This window comes from Sphaeramia orbicularis, chromosome 5, assembly GCF_902148855.1.
Source record: "Sphaeramia orbicularis chromosome 5, fSphaOr1.1, whole genome shotgun sequence".
In the NCBI taxonomy this organism is placed as follows: domain Eukaryota; kingdom Metazoa; phylum Chordata; class Actinopteri; order Kurtiformes; family Apogonidae; genus Sphaeramia; species Sphaeramia orbicularis.
In genome coordinates, this window is record NC_043961.1 from 19,629,912 (window position 1) to 19,653,047 (window position 23,136).

At 38.8% G+C, this 23,136-nt stretch overlaps 2 protein-coding genes across 4 annotated transcripts; one reads left to right on the forward strand and one right to left on the reverse strand.

The window, feature by feature from the left end:
• Positions 1-13,243: 13,243 nt before the first annotated feature.
• On the reverse strand, positions 13,244-18,531 carry tada3l (transcriptional adaptor 3 (NGG1 homolog, yeast)-like). Of its 3 annotated transcripts, none has more exons than XM_030135112.1 (10): positions 18,429-18,531; positions 17,989-18,236; positions 16,744-16,991; positions 16,526-16,631; positions 16,290-16,425; positions 15,760-15,795; positions 15,498-15,601; positions 15,296-15,402; positions 14,484-14,675; positions 13,244-13,736 (listed from the first exon to the last, which is right to left on the reverse strand). In XM_030135112.1, exons 1-10 carry the CDS (start codon positions 18,466-18,468, stop codon positions 13,544-13,546), a joined length of 1,410 nt encoding a protein of 469 aa, XP_029990972.1. In that variant the 5' UTR covers positions 18,469-18,531; the 3' UTR covers positions 13,244-13,543. The 3 variants fall into 3 exon arrangements, with proteins under 3 accessions (XP_029990972.1, XP_029990973.1, XP_029990974.1); XM_030135113.1 differs by lacking the exon at positions 18,429-18,531 and adding an exon at positions 18,337-18,367; XM_030135114.1 differs by lacking the exon at positions 15,760-15,795 and having other exon boundaries at positions 18,429-18,529.
• Positions 18,532-19,062: 531 nt separating this feature from the next.
• arpc4l (actin related protein 2/3 complex, subunit 4, like) lies at positions 19,063-22,745 on the forward strand. The gene is made up of 6 exons (XM_030135278.1): positions 19,063-19,194; positions 19,890-20,008; positions 20,907-21,018; positions 21,117-21,212; positions 21,919-22,089; positions 22,196-22,745. Exons 1-6 carry the CDS (start codon positions 19,192-19,194, stop codon positions 22,199-22,201), a joined length of 507 nt encoding a protein of 168 aa, XP_029991138.1. The 5' UTR covers positions 19,063-19,191; the 3' UTR covers positions 22,202-22,745.
• Positions 22,746-23,136: the final 391 nt, after the last annotated feature.

The following is a 23,136-nucleotide window of genomic DNA, read 5'->3' on the forward strand; positions in this document are numbered from 1 at the left end:
CTGAAGACATTACCAATCAATTGCGTTAAAATCTTTTTAGTTCAGGTTCCACATACAGACCAATATGATCTAAAGTGGATCAGACCAGTAAAATAAATAAATAAATAAATAAATAAATATTTTTTTAAACAAATTTTTCTCTTTGTTTTAGTGTAAAAAGCAAAATTTCATACAAATGTTAACAATTACAATGTTGATTTACAAATTATCCTTTCACACAAAATGTGAATAACCTGAACAAATAAGAACAACATGAAATGTCTTCAGAGAAGTAAGTGTAATTTTAACAATATTCTGCCTGTTACCAAATGTTTTGTGTATTTGTAGATCCATTGTGATCTGTAAGTTGTAATGCACATGTGTAAACAATAAAATGAGATATTTTATTGTTAAAACTGCCTCTATTTTCATTATGAAATATTAGGTTGTTCATGTTATTCACATTTTTAAAGAAACTTTGTAGATGCAAACATTTTCATAATGTAATTTTACATTTTTCACAGTTGATGATTTTACTGGTCGGGCCCACTTCCGATCATATTGAGCTGAATGTGGTCCCTGAACTAAAATGACTTTGACACCTCGGTCTTAGAGCCACTGAAAGCATGACAACACAATGAAAGAAAACAGTTAAATACTTGCTAAAAAAAACACTGAATACAAACTTGTTAACCATAACCATGGTTTTGACTGTAAAAGCAGAAACTGGCACTTATAACCATAGTCACTCATTGTCACTAATAAATAACTACCCTATAGCTGGAATTCCTGAGCCTGTAATACCGCGAAGAATGGCGCGAAAAAAAATACTCAGCTTGTCACGTCACCTTGATGACATGGTTGAGTTTTAAGTTTCTATCTGACAGGAAACGTAGGGATGAAATAAAGCCTCTACATAATAATCCCTTTTACTCAGGTGTAACAGACATGGAAAAAGGCCAAAAAGCAACAAGGAAATAATGCTTTAAAAGACATACAACGGAGCCCAACAGTGTCAATAAACTACCAACAAGTTGAGGAACCTGATCATTGAAATGCACAAACAAAATTCAGCAGGTTCAGCAAGAAAGATTAGTCTAAAACCAATGTTGGTATTTGGTAAACACGCTCCTTTGTCTTGACAAAAATTGTTGTTTTGGCAGCAAGTGTACCATGAATACCTGGTGTGGGATCACAAAAAGAAAACAGATAAAACAGAGCACACCCATTATCTCATCTGTTACTCAAACAAAAACAAGTAAGAGTCTGTCTTTTATTCTGTCAATGTGAAAAAGCAATTAAAAAATGGGTATTTGTACAAGTTTGGCAGGAAATTTTCCCTATAAATATGTGATGATGAAATGGTTCAGTCAGTCTCATTCTTATTCTAGGTCTGAGCTTCTTAAAAGTATATGGACAGATTTACCTGAAAACAAAAAAAAAATGTTTTAAAAAAGACCAATATTTGGAACTGGAAGAGTAACTCAAACATAAAAAAAACAAAAATACTTAAAAGCCTTTATGCTGAGTGTCACACCAAATGAATAAAGTAAAACTCAATATTTAACAATATCTACTGTGAGTTTTAACATTGAACTGGAGGGATTATAAACACAGTATTACATCATTATAAACACAGTATTACATCGTAAATAACAAATACTGTAGCTTATATCAGGTATAAACTGATAACTGTCTGGAAAACAAACAGCAACACAAACTGAACTGAACACACACAAACCCTGAAATATTAAAAAATAATTGTATTTTTATCATTTCAGGCTTGATAAGTTATAACTTGGGATGTATATCCATTTAGATAATGACGGAGTCTGAGAAACAGCTGGAAAGATTTGGAATCAGGGTGTGATAAAGCGTGAGGTATTTATGGATCAGGGCTCTCGAAGAAACAAGTTCTTATCCGACAGCAGGTCTGTATCCTATCAGCTGCCCTACATGCCACTCTCACACCTCCAGCTCCTTCTGGCACTTCCACTGTGGCTGGTGATAATGAGACGAGCCAGAGGACATACAGACCCCCACAATGAACTGATACTTGTGTATTCAGTTTATCAACACAAATGGGAGTGAAGCGGGATTAATTAGTCGATCTGACAAAGAAATGCAGACGCAAAGCCAGCTGGAGCAGGTTGCACTCCTGAGTGGAGTGAAGTGATTAACTGTATGTCACTAGTGGGCATCTGTGGATGTGAGTCTATGAATCTATCCATGTGCAGATTTCATAAACGTGTTTCCCATTAACACAGTGGTCTTCACTCGCCATCTTCTGCTCTGTAATGTGATCTGAGTTTGCCCCTCACACTCCCCTTACTCACAAACCCTATCCCACCCCCACAACTCCCAACGGCAATGTTGAGGCGCCACAGACGCTTTCAGCCCCACATCTTCCCCCATGTCCATTTCACACCACGCTACAGCGATCTGGCAACGCTGGCGTGCACACACAGAAAAGATTTCATCCCCTCAAACATGAAGCAAGAGAGAGGCTGTTTGTTCTGTGTCATTCTGCATGTGAGCAGCTAATGCAGCATGGGTAACACCCTGCACCGGGTAAGACAGGGTGGATAGAATACAGGAAGGCAGGAGATGAGGGGAGTTGGCGAGAAGAGCTAAATCCAAGGGTGAAGGGAGGTCAAAGCCCTTGTTTGTGAGATTCATACAATAACCAGCTGTAGACGCTGCCCGTCTCAGAGCTGGTGACACTTGTTTGCTGCATGTGTTGTAATGTAATGTGTGAGCGTAGCATTTTCAGTTCAGAAGAGGGGGGGGGGTGTTGGTTTTGAGCAACATTTCCTTATCTCTGGGCAACATGCTCGCACCAAAGAACAGGGCCTCCACCTCGACCTCAAATGCAGCCTGTCAGGGGGCAGAGAAGAGGAGGAAGGCAAACAAACGGGTGTATGGGGAGGGGGGTAACTACAACAGGTTCAGTAAAGAAAACCAGAAAGAAAAGAGAGGCCCACTGCTGACAACTACTGACAGCTGAGTTTCCTCTCTCTGTGGGGCTTTCATGACCACAAACTGACACAGTCACACACTCACACACACATACACACACAGATTGATCCACTTCAGCTGTGCACACTGCAGCAACTGAGTGGTCATGCACGAATTATGCCCATTTTCTCCCTCATGCAGAGTTTGACACTGACTCTGTCAGACTGCGCTGTTGTGCTGAGTCGTCTGTGTGGAAGAGGAGCTCTTATGTAACAAGTGCTGATGTTCTGTGTGTGTCTGTGTATGATGTTTTTTTAGGCTTTCCGTGCTTGCCTTTAGTGCACGGCCTCTGATCAAGACAGCCAAAACAAAACCACCGCGTGTGTCCACATCAGTGTTTGGCCATAAACACACACACACACACCACAGGGGACAGTAGGCAACAGGTGTAAAAGAGGATGACAAAACCCACAGTAAACCTTTTTTCCCTGCGCTTGACTTCTGAACTTCTGCTGTCACCACTGGCATATGAAGACAGCTGCAAAAATGACCGCTTGTTTACTTCACACAGAGCATGGCAAACACTTTATCTGTGTCCACGTGTAAAATTACTGCACTACAAGTGAGCTGTTAGTGTTCAAAGGCGGGTGTCGTCTTTTCAGTATGACTTACAGTGGGCTTTTATTCAATGAAAAAGTGGCGGGGGAAGCAGCTGCTAATGTTATAGAAAGTGCACTTCAGACAGACTGCAACAGTGCATGGGATGTAGGAGGAAATCATATGAGTCACTTACACTGATGAAATTGTAAACATGTTGTGAAGGACACATCCAGAATGAAGACTTCATCTATTTGTGGCTGATAAGCCGGCGAGTATCAACATTTTTCTCTTTTAACCCTTTTAAGACTGCCATTGTAACAGATTGCCTAGGTTTCTTCATGTTTTCTTTGCAATAAAAGTGTCAGAAAATGTCTTTTTTGCCAATTCTTTTGCACCACTGTTTTCAGCTTAACTTTCAATATCTGGCCATTAATTATCATTATTATAAATAATACAGGCTTAAAAGGACTTGAAGTTTTTAGCATATTATTATCAGAAACAACTGTAAATGTCCATAACGAAACTTTTTGAGATTGCAGAAATAAACTATTAACTATTTTACATCTGCTCAAACATGCTTTTTTGCCTTAAACATTCAGTATCCATATTATCGCTTCATATTTTTTGTCATTTCCAGACGTTTTTTAGCATGTGTGGAAGTCTCTGAAACAGTTCCTTTCTACTTGTAATAGAGTCTCACACTGCTGCCATAAAGTGTTATATAGTGTCAGAAAGCTCAGGATGTCATTCTTCTAATGCCATTTGAATTTTGTGGATAGCACAAATGATTCAGGAGTTACAGTAATTTGAATGCTGTAAAGTGTAAAATGCAGCATCGGAGAGATTGCTGTTGTTAAAGGGTTAAACTGTTGGAAACTCCATTTTAGGGAAAATATCAGATGTAAATACAGTATATTTGAAAAAAGCAAGGGAATTGTTTCTTTCTCACCTACAAGGAGATTACAGCTACTTGACAACACAAAGTTTGACCATGAGCACATTTAGGCCTCACTAAATAAAACTTTAAAAGCAGTGTTGGAGAAACTACCTTGCATCTACCAATCAGTGGAAATGCAGCAAATATAGAGAGAATTATTGTTTGAAAAATGAAACCACAGTGCTGTGCAAACTTCTTAGGGCAGCATTAGGTTTGTTGTTTTAGCAGTTTCTGATTACAGTACATATGCATTCATCAGTCTCTCTATTAAGATACAACAGGATTGTACAGGAACAGCAATAAAAACAATCTTTTTGGGGATTTCTGAGATATGCCATATGGTATGCACTGCACCAACTTCCATTACTTCTTATTATTTATCACAGGTTGAACTTCATTTTCTCATGAGAACAGAGGTCACACTACATACTGACCTTTGCCTAAAGGAGCAGTTTAATGCTATGTTTTCAATACTCTGGACATATTTCACCTTACATAACGATACTGAGTAAATAAGTAACTTCATTACAACACCAACAAAAATTAAAATGTGAGCTTACGGTAGGTGACTGTGCTGAAATTACAGCAGCATATAATACATAAAAGTCACATGCTAGCAAAATGCTATCTGATGAGGTTTACTGCAAAATATTTTAAACTTAGGATGAAATGGTTAAAAACAATAATAACAACAGTTCCAGTCTTTTTATCACTCTATTTCAGTGGTTACCTACACAAACAGGACCTTTCAGAGGATATCATATCCCCTCAGCCCCCACAAAATCTAAATGTGGTAGATGTTAATGACTGATGAAACAGCACAAGGCAACACTTCAACACATAACTGAAGATATGGTAAAAAAAAAAAAAAATGCTGAATGGTTTGCAAGTGATGCTCCAGCAACAGAATACATGTGGATGTAGCTGAACTACCTACAAACTACATCAACATCCTTCTCTGGTCCCAACACTGGTTATATGTGGATAATTTTACATGATGAGATTCAGGAAGCAGTGACTTCTTATTGTCTTGCCTCACTATTGAGCCTCTCATCAAACTGTCACCAATTTGACTTTTGCCAAACTTATTCCTTTAAGACACTGCCAAGTTTACAAGGCTGTAAACTTCTCTTTAGAAAAAGCACAGTGACTGTAAGTGAGACAGGATTAGAGCATTTCGACAGAGCCAAAAAGGGGCATCTTCAGACGGAGGCTGAAGATGGTCTGGGTATGAATTCAAATATATAATCCATCCACAGAGATATTTTTGGCCACAACTTCAGTTGTATCTTACATCTTAATCTGCTGCACTGTCTTCAACCTTCAGGACGGGAACCTCCCTACATCATTTATTCCCCCCCCTCGTTTCTTTTTGGAAGTTTCCTCTAACCTCTCCTATTTTAGTATGTTCCTCCAAACATTATTTACCCTCTCTCTGATGTAATGAAAAAAATCAGTGGGCTTTCAGTTCCTTCTTTCCCAAAACAACATAGCTCAGTGTGTCTGTGTGTGTTTCCACGCACTAGCAGTTATGTTCTCCATCCCGGGGTGGGGGTAGGGTTGGGGGGGTGATCAGCTCTTGTCCATCCGGATCCACCAGCAGCTCTTTATAAGGACAAGAGAAAAAAGACCCTGCTGCCTCTAAATTTAGATGGACTTTATTGAGCCTCTTTGGGGTTTTTTTTCTCTCTCTCTCTCTCACTCTCTCTTTCTCTCTCTCTCTCCTGTGCTGCTGCTGTTAGAAATCTCTCACCAAAGCCATGTGGGCGGCTGGTCCTCCTCTCCATCGTGGCAAGGGGAGCATGAGCCTGATAATGATCTGGGTGATAATAACAGAGCAGAGGAAACGAAAGAGACATGGGGAAAAGGATGGAGGGAGGATGACTGAGAAGCAGTGGGTGGCGAGAGAAGTGTTTTTCATTGTGTCTCTTCTGCTCCACAATGACTATTATCAAACAATGCCGGTGATGTCCTCTCCCTGCCCCGCGTATCGTAGAGAAATGGCAGTCCCAAAAACTGCTGGATCCAGTCCCTCCTGCTCCAACGTACCCATTATACCAGACTGAGGTGACAAGAACTGTCGCAGAATTACGTGCATGCATATCCATACAAACTCTTTTTAGTACTCTATATACTTCTGTTATCTGGGCTGTGTCTGTAAAGCCAAACATATTTCACAAGAGCTTTGACCTCTGCTGTCCAAATTTACAGCCAATGACACACTGCACTCTCACATGGAACGCTCTTATCCACCTTTCTCGCTCTCACTCTTATCTGTCTTATTGCCGCGTGATTCCAACAAAGTATAGTCAAACAGTGGCGGCACTGAGTCAACACCCGGGACTTTGCTACCGAGGCAGAGGTGAGGAGGGAAAACAAGAGCTTAGGAATGAATAAGACTCCAAACTTGGCATAACTTTGATCCTTTTGATGAAAAAAAAAACAACACATAAAACCTTAACCCTTCTGTTGAATTCTGGGTCAAAATGTTTAACAGCAGAAAGAACACCTTAAGTTATCCTCTTCACTGAGTGTGAAGCTTGCTAATTATTTACACACTGCAAAAACACATGAAAAGAAAATGAGAAATCAAGATTAAAAAGCAAAAAACTTTCTAGGACATGTGCAGCATTTCCATTCCAGGAACCACATGATTCAACTCAAAAAAAAAAAAAGAATAAAAAAATCATTCACATAATGGTTTAAAAAAGGGGCCAAGATATGTTCTAGTTGAATTCCTTATTGTAATGTGAGTGAATGGTTGTTTGTCTCTATGTCAGCCCAGTAATGAACTGACCACATGTCTGGGGTGGGGTGTACCCGCCTTGACCCAAAGGTAGCTGGATCATTTTATTGTTTCTGTTCAATAAATACGTAAACCTACTTTCGACTCACAAATCTACTGTTTTCTAATCGTACTCTGATTTTGTCTTCAGTGTAAAAATTGTTTGCTTTATACAAGTGCTATCTCTTGCTAAAAGTTATGTTTACATCTGTGAAGTGCCTTTGGCAATAACAAGAAGAAACCTCTAATGTAGTAGAAACAATTATAACAAGTGTGTTAAAAGCTGAAGACAAAGAAGAAAAAGGAAAACTTGGATATTCGCAATTGTGTATGAATGACAGGCTTTTCCATCATTAACAATAGATCTGCGGTTTGACACTCTACTAACACAAGAAAACTAAACATGGCACAGCTGTTATGTTGCGTAGAACTGGGACAAACTGCCAGTAGATCTTAGATACAAACAACCCAAATTTAGACTATTTTAAATCCAGGTTAAATACATGTGTGTGCCTACTGTTGAACTCTACATGTTCTTTATTCTAACTGCACTTTAAGTCTTCTGCACCTTAATTCTGTATTACTGGACTTTCCTTCCATCATACTAATCATGCTTTAATTACATTATTGACTTATTATTTCATATCATCTAGACTTTCCTTTAATTGTATTTCTGTCTCTCAATTTCATGTAAATGTAAAGGTTGCTTAATAAGTTAAACCCATTAAATTGCCATGAAAAGCATTATGTAATTACATTTGCATTCCCTTAAGATGCTTTTTTTTTTAGGTATTTAGTGAAGGCTGTCTGTTTTTTTACACTTAGGATAAAGGGAGTAAACAGAGCATTAAGACTAGACAAGTAAACACGTGCTTGAAATGTACCTAAAATGTTACTGTAATGCAACTTGTAGTTCATCTCCAGAACCTAATCCAGACAGAACTACAGGTGTCAAGGCTAGGATCATCAGTTTTCTTAAGGATTATTATTTCTCTAGAACTTTCACCTATAATATTTCAATTGTTAGAGAATAGCTCAAACAACTTTCTTTGTCAGTTTTTCAGATAATAGATGACTTCACTTTTAAACACTTCCTCAGAAAAAACGCTGTAATTTTGTCTTTTTTTTTTTTTTGGTCAGACTGAGGGATTACTGTCAGCAGAGGTTTTCTTTTTCAGAGAAGGTACTGAAGAATATGTCTTATAATGGTGGCAATAGAGAAAACATTAGTTTTACCCCAGATGCCTTCCAATAACTCTACCAACATAACATATATTTTCTATGTCAATTCAAGTGTTTCTGGTCAATAAAATGTTGTACAATGGAAAAAAAATATTGATCTGTGTTTCCAAAGTTCAAGGTGCACCTACAATTCAACTATATTCAGATTACTGTCATAGATGAGTCAAGAAACCATGAGATATTCAAAGTTAAGAAGCTGGAATAAGAGAATTTTTACAATTATTTTGCTTTAGGAAATGGCTGAAGAAAATTATGTATAAATTTCTCATGGATCCTCAAGTTGTATGTCTTCGATTAATACCTGAAGACAAAACTCAAATGGAGGATATCTAACCCTTTAAAGTGAACCATTAAGACCTGAACAGTGTAGAGGAAATACACTCTATGGATGTTTCATCTGAGGTATAACATGAGGACCTTTGAACAAATATGAATGAAATGATTCCATTCTTCTCATATTTGAGGGAAGAAATAATCTAGTGTAAACATTAAAGCCCCTGCTTCCTATTTTTGTTTTGTTTATGTGCATTTTTGCATTTACTAGACAAAATGAACCAATCCATCAGTTACCAAGATAGTTAGTGCTTATCGTTTAATGGAATACCTGATCCCCATCGACTTAAAATCATAATACTGTAAGAGAATATCTTGCACCTGAAAGGTCTTATCTTGTCCAAAATGCCCTGAAAACATGACAGATAAGAAAGAGGACCCACAACAGCAGTCATGGTGACCTCACTGATGAACAAAAACCCAGGCCGGCAGGAAGGCTTGATTTGCATATGAGCTGCCAAATTCAGGAGACACACAAGAAAAGCTTCAACTGCCATGCAAATGAGAAGCAAATAATATTCAAACCAGACCAAGACGAGGGAGGGGTCAAACAGGTGAGAGCACAGGAGTGTTTTTGTAATGAAGATCCATGTCTTGCATCTGTCCGATCGTTTGTATTTTTAACTGCAGGCTTAAAAAAATCAGTCATCGGTTTTACACAACAGCAACACTCGGCCCTCTGGGAAAGGACAAACCATGACATCAGAATAGTGGAAGCAGCGCTGAAGACAATAGGTCTCTGTACAGGAGGAGAGCTGAGGCGTGGCCTGCCTGGACAGAGGCTCTTCTCAGCGGACCAGCCGGCCTCAGCAGCTGTCTCAACCTCTGTCTACATCGCTCACACAATTTCAATCCAGCATGTGTTATAAGCATGAACGCTGACATAGCATTAGGACAAAGGATCAACAGAATTATGGCAAATCCTTTTTACCCTCATGTATATGTGTGTGTGTTTCAGTGCTCAGTTCCAGCTCAGGAACGCAGGGACGGAGGTGGAGTAGGAGGAGAGCCCCGGAGGATCATGGTCCATACAAACTGAAAAAACAAAGAGCCAATGGAAAAGAAGGATTTGTGGTGTGCGTGTGCTCGTGTAAACACATTTCACACGACGCGCAGCCTACCCACATGATATTTACACTGTTTTTGTCCACCCGACGTCGCCTGCGGAGATCTGCAGAAAGCCTCCAGTCTGTAAAGGAAAACTTAATGCTGATTTAAAGTATTTACCCCGGCCCTCCAGTGAAGAGGCTCTTTTCCAAACAGCAGTAAAGGTTTACAGGCCATGACAGAGAGGAGTGAAGAAGCTCACCACAGAGCTGAATTTCACATGGGGAGAGGAGAGGCGAGTAACGAAGCAGAGCTGCGGCTGTAGTCGAGCCTCACAGGTCTTAAACAACCTCAGGGATGCACCACCTGGGTCATGAAAAAGGTGTCTGGCAAGCCTTGAAAAACAGCTCAATATGGGATGTGCAAACAGTGGGTGAGCATCACTGAGCATGTATGAAGTGCATCAACACAAAACCCACCTGCCCTTCAGTTTAGGTCTAATGACAACAAATGCAACAAAAGCAGTGCACGATACGCCCAGCCTCGAGGGGCCACAGCAGCTACTATCTATTCAGCCTCTCATTCACCTGTGAGGAGGATTCAATAGGTCTGCATGTTATTAAAAGCTTTCATACATACAGGCCGTGGGCATTATTCATTTGCGTAGGGGACACCAGCCTAAATTGAAGGGTCTTTACATGATGACTGAGCTTTTGTTAGTCTGAGATGTGTTCAAGGACACCACACATGGGCTTTTTTCAACCATTCTGTAAATAGTCAAGTTAAATTATAGCAGATTGAATAGGCTTGAGTAGACAACCTACTAGGGGTCTGGCCATGATACATGCAAATGCTGATGTCATTTCTTTAAAAATAAATCAATCAATCAAATTTCAGTATGATAAGATGACTTAGATACATGAAAGAAACCATATTTTCTTAACAGGACAAACCATCACCATCAAATTCATACTAGATTCAATCATATGTACCTGTGTTTCTCAAACTTAGGGTGGACAAAAGGTGATGTAAAAGAAGCAAAAAGATTAGAATGACATACAACATGTGACAGAATAACAAATGACAAAAAAGACACTTTTAGAGGTTGTTCTTGGTACTTCTTCCCGGTTCAACTCGGTTCAGAGACGAAACGTTTTCAAGAGGTTAAACTGGTCCAGTTGAACCGAGAAGAACTACTAAGAGGAACGATGACCTGGGCAAATGAGAACCTACACAGACATTTTAGAGGTTGTGTTTTGACAGTGGAAGACTGAAAATTTAGCTCGATGGCAATTCATGACCTACTTTTTGTAAGTTTGAGGCCTGAGGATATATTGACTTTCACTTTTGGGTCTGTAGCTGTAAATGTCTAAGAACCACTCCTATGTCTCTTAGTAAAAAAAGAACAAACAATCCAAACTTTATCAAATGCTGCACTTCTTATTTAAAGTTCTTTACCCAAATAAAATCTCATGGATGTCCTAGACTGTGTCACTCCTGCCATGAGTATCAAGTCCAACACAATTTTGATAAGATGTCTGTGACTTTGCAGACAGAACACACCTGTCTGCTACTTTGCACATGTTAGTTTCAGACACATACCTGTTGCACTGATGTTGCCTTTGCATCTGTGCATGAATCTGAGCAGTTGTTTTCCCCAGAAACTCTTGAGTCACAATGACAGGCTGCAGAGTCCAAACAATCATGTTACAGCCATGACTCATACATGACAGCTAGGCAACACAAAGTAAGCCACAGACAGAATTCACAACGAAGGAAAACAGTAACAATAAAAACAAACATTAGATATAGAGGTAAAAGTAGCAACAGATAGGTTTTACTTTGAATGTTTTTCTTATCATCTTCTCTGATAGTAATTAGCATGATGCTAGCTAGTTCAAACTAGCTAATTTTCTACACTTCCTCCTACACTTTGGGGCTGAACCCTTATGATTTTAGGCAACTATTACTTTTAGGGAGTCTTGACCGAAATGATTATCACACAGGTACAACGATGTTCAAAAATACCGTTAAAAACAGATGTAACCTGCTGTGAGATATACTGACGGGGAACCCTTTTTTTTCACATTATATGACCCACCTGTGAGACCAGTAGCTGTGGATGTTGACTGTATACACACTGGTCTCCGTGTGGAAGTGCGTGTCCTTCAAACTCATAGCTATAGGCTGTAAAACTCAATGACTCTGCTTTATCCTGGGATGGAACTGGATAAAGACTGGACACACATCCCACTCACACATGCAGTATATCAATATTTAACTGCTCTGAAGAAATGCAGGCGACCACATGCCCTTTGATATGGAAATGCTGACATGCTACACTGGGCCGTTTGTAAAGATGGCGGCTGCCATCTAGTGGAGTTAAAGGTGAGAGTAAACTAGGACAAAACTTTCCTTGTTTCCTCCAGGAAACAAAGATGGAACCGAGTGTAACTGACCAGTGAACCAGTTGAACCACAGTTTCAATCTAATCGAAGTGTTTGTTTTTGCTTTAAACGGCACTCACCATTAAAAACCGTAAGTGCTAGCTAGCTTTAGTCGAGTTGTCTGCAGGTATTTTGTCATTTGAGTCGTGGACAATATTTTACCAGAGTTCAAATAAAGCATTACATCCACACACATAATTGAAACATTTATTAAATTTAGATCATACAAAATATTTTACTAAAGAAAGAATTGTTAGCTTAAATACTATAGCTTTTACGTCACAGGGAAAAGTAAATCAGGTCACTTTTGATCTCAAAAACAATTAAGTACATAATAAAGACAAAATCTAAAATTCAACAAAGTATGTTTTAAATACTGTTGTAGGCATTCACTTTCTTGTTTTCAATAAACTGCATTCAGTAAAAGAAAAAGTCACACCCTACTTTGTGTGAAATATGGCTATTAAATGTATTGTGGAATATTTATAATTTATACTATACTGTAATTAAGTGGTTTGCATTTTGTTTCAATATGGACAATAATAAAAATGTCCTTCTGTGACCTGCGTTTGTTTTCATGAATTTTTAATGGGAACAAGACATTGTGTTCAGTGTGTCCCGAAGAATCAAAAACAGGCATTTTTGTCACAAAATAGACAAAATGTTGGAAAAACTGGTGCTCTTAGATTGCTGAACTTTTCAGCTTATACTCAGACATGGGGTCATTTTTTGGGAAACATCACTGCCTCACTGATTTCAATTTTATGCTTTTCCCTGGACAATACCCTGTACACACACAATTTTACATCAGCACAGAACAAAAGACTTCAGTGCACATTTTGCATTTCATACACATGCACAAACCGTGTGTATGCTGCACCATTTTATTCAAACATTCAAGTGTAGTTTTTTTTCTCCAAAATATTACAATGATAAACAAAATAAAAAAGCAACATAAAAATTAAACCAACAAAGGAAAGAAATACAACAAAAGGTGAAAAGGTCTCTGATGTGTACTCTGTGTTACCAATGAAATGAGTTTGCTGCTGTACGTGACATAAACACTACAGAAATGTCTCTACTCAAATAACACAGGCCTGCAGTAAACGGTACCATCCTCTACTGCAGATGTTACAAATGTCCAGTTTGCCTCATTCTGTCAGAAAATGGTGACTCCAGTCAAATCTGTTCTCTCCACTCAACCTGTTGCTTCCTCTATCCATCCAGTAGCTTCAGGATGCTCTCTCTCTCCTTCAGCGCTTTCCAGGCTTGGTCCTTCTCCTTTTTGGTTGGAGTACGTTTCTTCTGCCTGGCTGCCATGATTCGACGAAATCCTTCCATGACTTCGTTGTCAGACACACGGACTCGCTGCCTCAGTTCCTGCTTTCGCATCTCCTCCTTCGCCAACCTGGCAGACAGAAATTAAGACAAAAAAAAAAAAAAGTAATAATTCCAGTTAATTACAAGTTCAATTCTTTTACCAGTATTTGCCAAATTTTAAGGCCTTTGAAAAGAAAGGTATCCAGTTTCTGTTATGTTTTTATATTACAGTAATAACTCTCATGTAGGTAAAAGATACTTTTAACAAAGAATAAGTAAAAAGGTATTACACAAGGTAAAAAGGTATTAAACACTTGAATTCAATGACTTTAAAACCATTCAAAATCTTTTGTAACCAATTTTAAGGCTGGGTTTTTTACAAACTGGGATTTTCTTCAAGTATTGCAGGAAAATATAATACTATACAATATATGTGTGGCCCTGTGCAGAGCAAAATGTAGGAATACCGTTACTAGAGAGGATAATCATCACAAGGTTGCCAACAGTTAAAAACACAAGTGTCAACAGGATTCTGTTGGGTCTCTGTAAACTTAATTTGATTCTGATTTGAATTGATAAAGCACTTTGTGACTCTGTCTGTGAAAAGTGCTCTATAAATAAATAAAATAAATAAAGTAAAATAAAGTATTACACTAAACTCAGAGAAGCCTTGGAATCTTTGTAACAAAAGAATAGTGGATTTTCATGCAGAAGAACTTCACTCACATGACAAAATGAAATGACATTAAATAAACTGTGTTGTTTAGACAAGTTAATGGCTTCTAAGACATAAAATCTATAAAATGTAAATCTTAGTATGTTTCTGTATCCTCACCGGAGCAGCTCCTGCTTGCGGGCTCTGTTGTGGGCACTCAAGGCTTTGAGTTCTGCCTGTCTCTTCTGGAGCTCAGCCAAGACCTCATCCTCTGAGTCTCCTCCGGGTCCAGGTCTCTCCTCAGAGTCCAGCAGCCCTTGAGCTACCAACTCCTCTTTAATCCTTGCCTCCAGTGAACGAGTGTGAGGAACGCTGGAAATGTGGAAAAAAAACCAAACACTTTATCCCTTTAATAAACTTTGTTGAGTCAAGGCATCAAGAAGGCAAAATATAAGGCGTTTATACTTAAATTGAATTATCGTAATTTATTCTGCTTGATATACTTCTACTACATTACACTACAAAGACAAATATTAATATTTTTGCTTTGCAACATATGTCCAATGATATATTATTTACTTAAGTGCTTTCACTATATATTTCTATGCCAATACATTTTGTACTTTCAGTTAAATAAGGACTTTTACTTATAACAGTACTTTACACTGTTGTTCTTTAGAAATTTTCCTTTAGATTTTTCTACATTTGTGTAAGGAATGCTATGACATGTTTGTTAGTCGTGATAAACTGGCACTTTAAAACATTTTGTACATTTTGGCTGTAAAAATCTGAGCCTACTGTTTACACTTTTTTCATCTTAAGGCCTGAATAATTCCTCCACTTCTGCCAATGAAAGCAGTTCAATATCATTTAGAAAAACACAGGCAGGATGTTGCAGCCTGTACATGAGTGTGTGAAAATTGCAAAAAATGTTTCTGACACTTGGGTATAACATTAAGCCTGTGTTTGCTCACATATTGATGCAAAAATACCTGAAAGCTTTTCCTTGGCTTCGAGGGGAAGTTCCAGCACCATCATTAGCATCCTTCCCTGAAATATCTGGTATAGGAGAATCCTCCATGGGGGATATAATGTTCTCCTGTGGAAAAAAAGCAGAAAAATATGATCCTTTACAGTGACAATGAAGTGTTTTCAAAGTATATTTTCATTCAGTTGGTCTATGATATGGCTGACCTCTACGAGGGCCTGGAGCAGACGCTGTGTGAGCGGACCAAAGGGACAGCCGTCTTCTGGAGATTCATGTTGAGCTTCTGACTTTTTCAGCAGAGTCTCCACATCTAGATGAGGATGAAGGGGGTAAATACATGGTGTGCAATAACAGTAGCCATCCAAGGGTAAGTCCACAGTAACACATTTTTGCAAAGCTTTTGCTGCGTTTACACCGAATGTGTGCAGTACTCCAGTGTTTTAACCTCCTTTTGAAAACACTACTGACCCTGTTTTAGGTTGGAAACTCTGGAGTTGTGCTTTTCTGTGGAGAGACAAAAACACTGACTTGTAGAAACAATGGTACAGTCACTCACATTCACGGCCTGATTGGCTCTCATCAGTCATTATATATCCATCCCTGATTGTTTAATGCCCTTTTACACAACCCTTTCCAAAAGAAGAGAAGAAGTTGTCGTTGAGTTATTAATTTTATACAGACACTGAATTAGAGGTGAATTTGTTTTTGTTACCTCTGCTTTTGTGCTCCTAAATTCTGCTTTTTAATCATGATGCCACTGCTTACATCGACAGCAAACAGTATGCAATATTTCCTATATCTACTGGTGTTATAATCCCTCCAGTCATGTGATATGCAGAGTGTTAGAATGTTGGAGACTATTTCTGAAACCTTGCTAAAAGCCTAATGCTGATGGAAATTGTTTTAAAATGAAAGTGATTCAAGGAAAGCAACACCCTTAGGTTATAAGCGCATAAGTGTGGATGTAACCTAAGGGTAAAAGCTGCAGTAACGCTCACCTTTTGCATCCAGCTCTGACAACGGCCCTCCCATTAGATTCTTCTTCTTGTCGTTGGCTCGTGCTCCTTCCCTCTGCTCTTCCAATAAATCCTCCTGAGCCCATCGCTGAGAGTAGTGTTTCCCCAGTGCTGGAATCTACACATAGAGGAAAGAGATTCAATCTTCAAATGTGTAATTTACCTGAGTACATATGTTTATAAAATGGTTACGGATACAGGGGCTTTTTGTGTCATACTTTGAAATACTCAGCTTCATCCTCTGGAGGTTTCAAAAGTTCCTCAAGTAATCGAATTTCTTCATTTGTGATATCAGCACAATATGGCTCAACTGATGCCCAGAACCTGAAAAATATTCAAAAATAACCAGGCAGAAAGAAACTCAGATGAATACAACCAATGCTTGACGTTAAGAAATAAATTATGTAGGCACACCAAATATTACACCCTTTCTTACCGATTGGGAGCATCGTTTTTAGGAGTGCGAGGAATGTCTTGTGGATCATCTGTGAATTCATACTCTGGGACTTTAGGCTGCAGGTTTTTGGATTTGGGTCGACCAGGGCCTGGACCTGGCCCATGACTGCCTTTGCCGTCCAACTTCTGCTTCTTTGGTTTGTGGCGAGATGTTGCAGCAGGGTCAGGGTCTTTACCTAGCTTTATAAAACGTTTATCTCCTTTTTTGTCCTGCCAGTCTGTGAGGATCTGAAAAGAGGAAGAAATTAGTCAAAAGCAGCATCTGAACAACTGATAATTTCATCTCAGTTATCTGAGAATTGAGCCTGTGAGGATAAGTAGACCATCAGTCTGCAAAAAATAACTAATGCGTAACTTTTGCAGACAAAAATTTGCTAACAAAAAGTTACAGGACGGTCAATGCAGTCCAACATACCCTTGGCAGAAATAATGTGAAAACTGATATTGAGTTCATGCTCAACTCTAAATACTCATAAAATAGTTAAGTATGTTTTAGTTATGAATCAGACAGCTACAGTTCATCAGCAGTATGTGGATTTTAAACTCACTATTTTTAAATCTAGATTTAGTTAGAATTGGTATTTAACACCCAAGGAATCCAAAAGACAATTTGCAACTTGTAGTAAAGTACAAAGCTACTATTATTATTAAGCTACTCTCAATAACAATTATTTTTAGCAAGGTTGAAGGTAAAATTATATACATATATATATATACATATATATATATATATATATATATATATATATATATATATACATATATATATATATATATATATATATATGTAGACTAATTTTTTTAAATTCTAGCAAGCAAATTTATAATTCCCCAGGGTTTCCCTACCATTTTAAAGATGCATCCAACTGTACTGAAAATTTTCAACCATATTTTGTTGTCATTGATGGCCCCAATATTAAATATGTGAAGGGATTAACTGTCCACAAATTAAATATTAAATAAGTGTTTATTTCTTCCAACTCCTTTTCAGATGTGTAAATAACACCAATATTGTTTTAACTTCTTTATTATAATAGGTAGATTTTCTTTTTTGTTTTGATTGTTTTCTGTTTCTGATCATTTGCTTTGGGCATTTACTTTGTTGGTGGTTGTATTGTAATAGTCACTCATTCCAATGGTGGGGCCCATGGTGATATTTTCATAGGGCCCCAAACCCCTGGAGTCCCCCCGTGGTCATGGAGGTCAGTCTCATCCATGTCCTTACCTGTCTCTGCTCCTCCAGGGCTCTGAGACGGCGGCTGGCTGAGGACAGGAGGGTCTCCAGTTCCAGCTGCAGGGTGTCCAGCTCCTCAATCCCGATCCCATCGTCCTCTGAGCGGCCGAGCACAGCTGTGTACCGGGGACAGACTTTAACGTGTTCAACGGGCTTGAAGTCATAGTACTTCAGAGGAGGGCAGTCCTTCAGTTCACTCATGGTGCTGAGCAGCAGAGGCCAGGCAGTGTTGAAGTAAACTGTGTGAAGAGGAAGGACAGGTGACGAGACCCATAATGCAGCTGTGATTTTTAATGTTTAATGTTAATATCGGCCTCTCAAACACACACATACACACACCCCCATCGACGCACATTCACAAACAGATCTGCCTCATAGCAGCGACCTCACTCGGGCCCAAAGTGGCCAAAACGCTACAAAGTGACAATTACCGTCTCTGTAATTTCTCCGTTTGCAAGATATTAGTTTCATATGTCAAACTTTTAAATCAGCGAGACTTAGATAGCGACAAAACAGTCGCATCCACTCACCTCTTTAGATATTTAAGAGATACGATTGTTACCGACGGTGAATGGAGGCCATGATGGAAGAAACCATTTCTGTAAAAGGGGTGTGGGAAACCAAATCAGAGCATATTATAGCCCGTTTTCACAAAATTTCAGCATAAAACAGCATATTTCACCGAAGTAGCACCGTGAAAATAATTGCCAGGAGAATTTTAAAATCTCGCTATCCATCAAAATAAACCCGACGAGGAGAAATTAGATAAAACTAAAGACAAGATGGTACAATCGGAAGAAACCATATTGCAACAAGGATGCTGAAATAAAATATCTTTCAGTTTAGTTCATAATCCAGCTCTTTAGCAACACTATATATGTGTGGTGATATTTCAATTAATATATTATTTCCAAAAATAGGTTACAAGTGATTATAATCACCCATAAAAGAAAGTAATGTGTCTCCAATTCAGGGAACAGTTGAGCGACTCAAATGTTGCGTTTGTTTTGAGTACCATACGCTCCACACGGGCGGAGTTAATCTAGTTGGACAGCTGCTTTTAGGCTAGCCACTTCCTCATATCGAAGTGTGAAACACAAAACCGAAGACACCCCGTCTTTACCCGACGATGTAGGATTTACGGAAGAGGAGTCCCAGGCGTGGCAGTAGAACTTCCGTCTTCTACGGCACAAAATGGTAAGAGCACCACTAAATGTGTCTTTATTTCTTATATTTAGCTATATATCCATGCTAGCTGCCGATACATTCAGACAGAGATTATTTAGCTAGCGCTGCGTTTGTGTCTGTAGGAGTTTGTGGCTCGTTGTGCGGACGGGCATCCTTGACAGGGTTTGCAGACACTGAAGTGAGATTGAGCTGAGCTGTCTTTTCCTCTTGGTCAATTTTTTCCTGCCTTTTTGACCGTAAAACCTATCGTAAACTTCTTCTATTAGACGGCAGAAAAGATGTGAATACCTTTCGTGCAGACACAGTAATGTATCTACATAAAGTAATATGAACCACTACGTGAATCTCGGTCACCTGAACGCATCACACCATTAATCTATGCCTTATGTTTTATAATATACTTCAGCTGTTAATTTGATGCAGACTGTCATAATAGTTTCTTCATTAAATGGGCAATAGTAGCTCAGTATTAAATATTAAAGTGATGTTGTTTTGTTAGGGAGGTGCTTCCCTGCTCACAGATCTTTTTGGTGATAATCCAACATTATCTCATAGTCTGACCCTGCTGTTTGCGTCGTCTCTCTCTGGCAGGGGAGGTTCACTTTGCACATGTCCCCATTTCTAAACAGCAAGTGCATCACCCCCTGAGATCTCCTCTGTAGTGTGATCCACCCAGACACTGATTTTTTTCAATTCTTCCACAGACAGCGACTTTACGCCCCTACCTAAACGCCGTGAGGGCCACCCTGCAGGCAGCCCTCTGCCTGGAGAACTTCTCCTCTCAGGTGGTGGAGCGTCACAACAAGCCAGAGGTGGAAGTCAGGTATGCCCCCGCCCTCTTTCTTTCTGGTTTTGGTGCTTTCAGGCTATTTGCAAATGCAGTCACACCTGTACAGACTTGTGCAAACTTGTAAAAGAAAATCTAGTGGTTCAAAAAAAAAAAAAAAAAAAATGACACAAGCATGGGCAGTGCTGTTAACTTGGGTCTTGGGGACTTGCTGCTGCCTGTTTGCAGGTGCTGTAACACAGTAATAAAGTGCACATTTAAACTCCTGTTTTGGGAGCATTATTGAACCACAAACCACAAAGATAACAGTGTGTGTGTGCAAGTGTGAGGCAAAAATATGACAAGATACATATGAAATGTTCAGTTTGTAAAGGAAATAGACTGTGTATGAATTACTGATTACCAAAAATAATTCATAATAACAAACATGAATTAAGAATAATGTTAAGAATCAGAAAACAGAAAAGCTGATGTGATCAAGGGTTTTCCTGCTGTTGAATGGCTTAGAGGAGCCACTCAAGCCACTTTGGGCACAGCCTAAGTCAAATAAATGTAAAATCAATGTGGCATTAAAAGAATCTAATAGTCACAGATTAGTCCTTCTTTAGCGAGTTTTGTTTAAAACTATTTGGATATTATTTATTTTTATCTGTTGCAGCTTTTCCACATTTGTATATGCTGATGTAATAATAATAATAATGATAAACATCCAAAATGATGTGAAATTCTGTACTTTTTGTATTGAAGAACATGCCTCACCCATGCACTGATATCTTCCTCAAAACGCTGGCGCCCAGGCAGCACATCAGACACAGGGAACCTCAATAGCCCTCATGGACTATTAATTATTTCCAAAGCCATAAATTAGCACCATAATATGTGAGGCTTTATGTGTGCTTGTACTGAATTTGTGTCTGTAACGGATGTATTACAGAAGCAGTAAGGAGCTTTTACTTCAGCCTGTGGTGATCAGCCGTAATGACAAGGAGAAAGTTCTCATTGAGGGGTCCATCAACTCTGTCCGAGTCAGCATTGCCGTCAAACAGGTGATTTAAAATGAGTTTCATAATTATGTGCTGCCCTAATGTGCTTTTGCAACTGAATATGCATTACTAAATAAAATGTATGTTATTGTCGACTACAGGCTGATGAGATTGAGAAGATCCTTTGCCACAAGTTCATGCGTTTCATGATGATGAGAGCAGAAAACTTTTTCATTCTGAGGAGGAAACCTGTGGAGGTAAAAGACACAATGATGGGGAGTACATAATATGGAACGTGGGTTAAAGGAAGGTTTAAAATAGCACTGAATGATACGTAAAAAAAAAAAAAAATGATATTGGAGTTATTTTTATAAACATTGTGGTTGAAATGTGGTTTTAGCAGACATGATCATGTTCACATTTCATTTTCACTGTCACACAAACATGTTTAATTTTACATTGGGAGACTTATTTGTAGGCTGGGACATCTGTCTCGTCATAACGCTTTTGTTGTAACAGAGCTGCTGTATGAACATTGCACTTGGTCATATTGCTATTTTAATTCATCGTTCAGCCTCAGATTAAAAATACTGTACAGCATGACGGGAAGAATAAACATGCAAAGAGAGTGTTCTTAAACTACATATGGAAGGAATTCAGCCCTATTAAAGGCATGAAAATACACAATTTATATTCATTCATTCATTATCTGAACCTGCCTGATCCTCACACAAATTACAACGTATTTAAATTTTAAAAAGTAGCAATGTAAGATGGTATGCACATGTCCAGTTATTGCACAAGAACTCATGGTCATTGTGGTCACAAATGTTGAAGAAACTTCAGCTGCAACTGTTCTGAAATAAACAGAACAATCACAATAATTCCAATCTGCCTTTTTCTTTGTGCTTTTTGACAGAGTCTGACTCTCTCTTTTATTTCCTGTCTTGCGCTTTAATTCAGGGTTATGACATTAGCTTCTTGATTACCAACTTCCACACGGAGCAGATGTACAAACACAAGCTGGTGGACTTCGTCATCCACTTCATGGAGGAAATCGACAAGGAGATCAGCGAGATGAAACTGTCCGTCAACGCCAGGGCCCGTATCGTTGCTGAGGAATTCCTTAAGAATGTAAGAAATGCGTCCTCTATACAGAATGTTGTTACGCGGGTGTATTCTCCATTTTTGTTAGTGACTTTTTTTCTTAAATTGCGTAACAATTCTCTCTTGTCCACAGTTCTGATGACAGTGTTGACCGATGGTCCCAAACAAGCCGGCGGGACGCTCAAGGGCCAAATTAGCACAAGAGTGGAGAACTATAGGAGGAAAACAGCCAATCAGAGAGGAGATGAGACGAGAGGGAATCGACCAATCTGGCGATGTCACCGTTTGCACCCGTCTGGAGCATTTCCCTGTACTCATGAATATCAATGACTGTATATAATGAAATATTTACCCGTTTCATTTTTCTGCCACTTAGAACAAATCCCCAAACAAAGGCGGGTCCTTAAAGTATTAATCGAGTTGATAGCCATGAATACAGGGGCCGCTGAGAATGTGTTGCTGCAAAATGAAAATGGCCAGGTTTTTTGTATTTTGTGTACGTGAGTCTGTGTGTTCTGTCACCGTTGTCTCGTTCCAAATTTATCTTTAAAACTGTTCAGGAAACCCAGAAAGTAGTCTGTGTGCCATTGAGTCACACAGAAAATGAACTGTCTGCTATGAAGCCACCAAAACCCATGTCAGAAAATACTGAAAGATAATAAAACTCACCTGTTTATACCTTTTGATTTAAAGCTGTCATCATTTTCACTCATTGTTGCATATGTGCTATAAACTGTAAGACTATAAATGGATGAGGAAGTTCAGTCAGCACTTTGGCCACAGCTCAGTTTAGGCACCGCTACTGTGTTTTTTCAGCTGTGAGGAAAGGGAAGTAATACCTTCAGACTGAAGCTTTTTTTCACTACAGTATTTGTTCACAGCTGGTGTCCAATAAGAGGAAAGTGGTAGAAAATCATTAAATACTGAAAAAAAAAATCACTTCATTTAGCATAATTGCACACAAACCTCCTACATGAGGCTGATTCTGTAGCTCAGCAGCTGAAATAATAATGTCGACAGGGTTTTTTTTTTTTTCACTTCAGTTGGACTAATCAGCCTCCCTGGGAGGTAGAA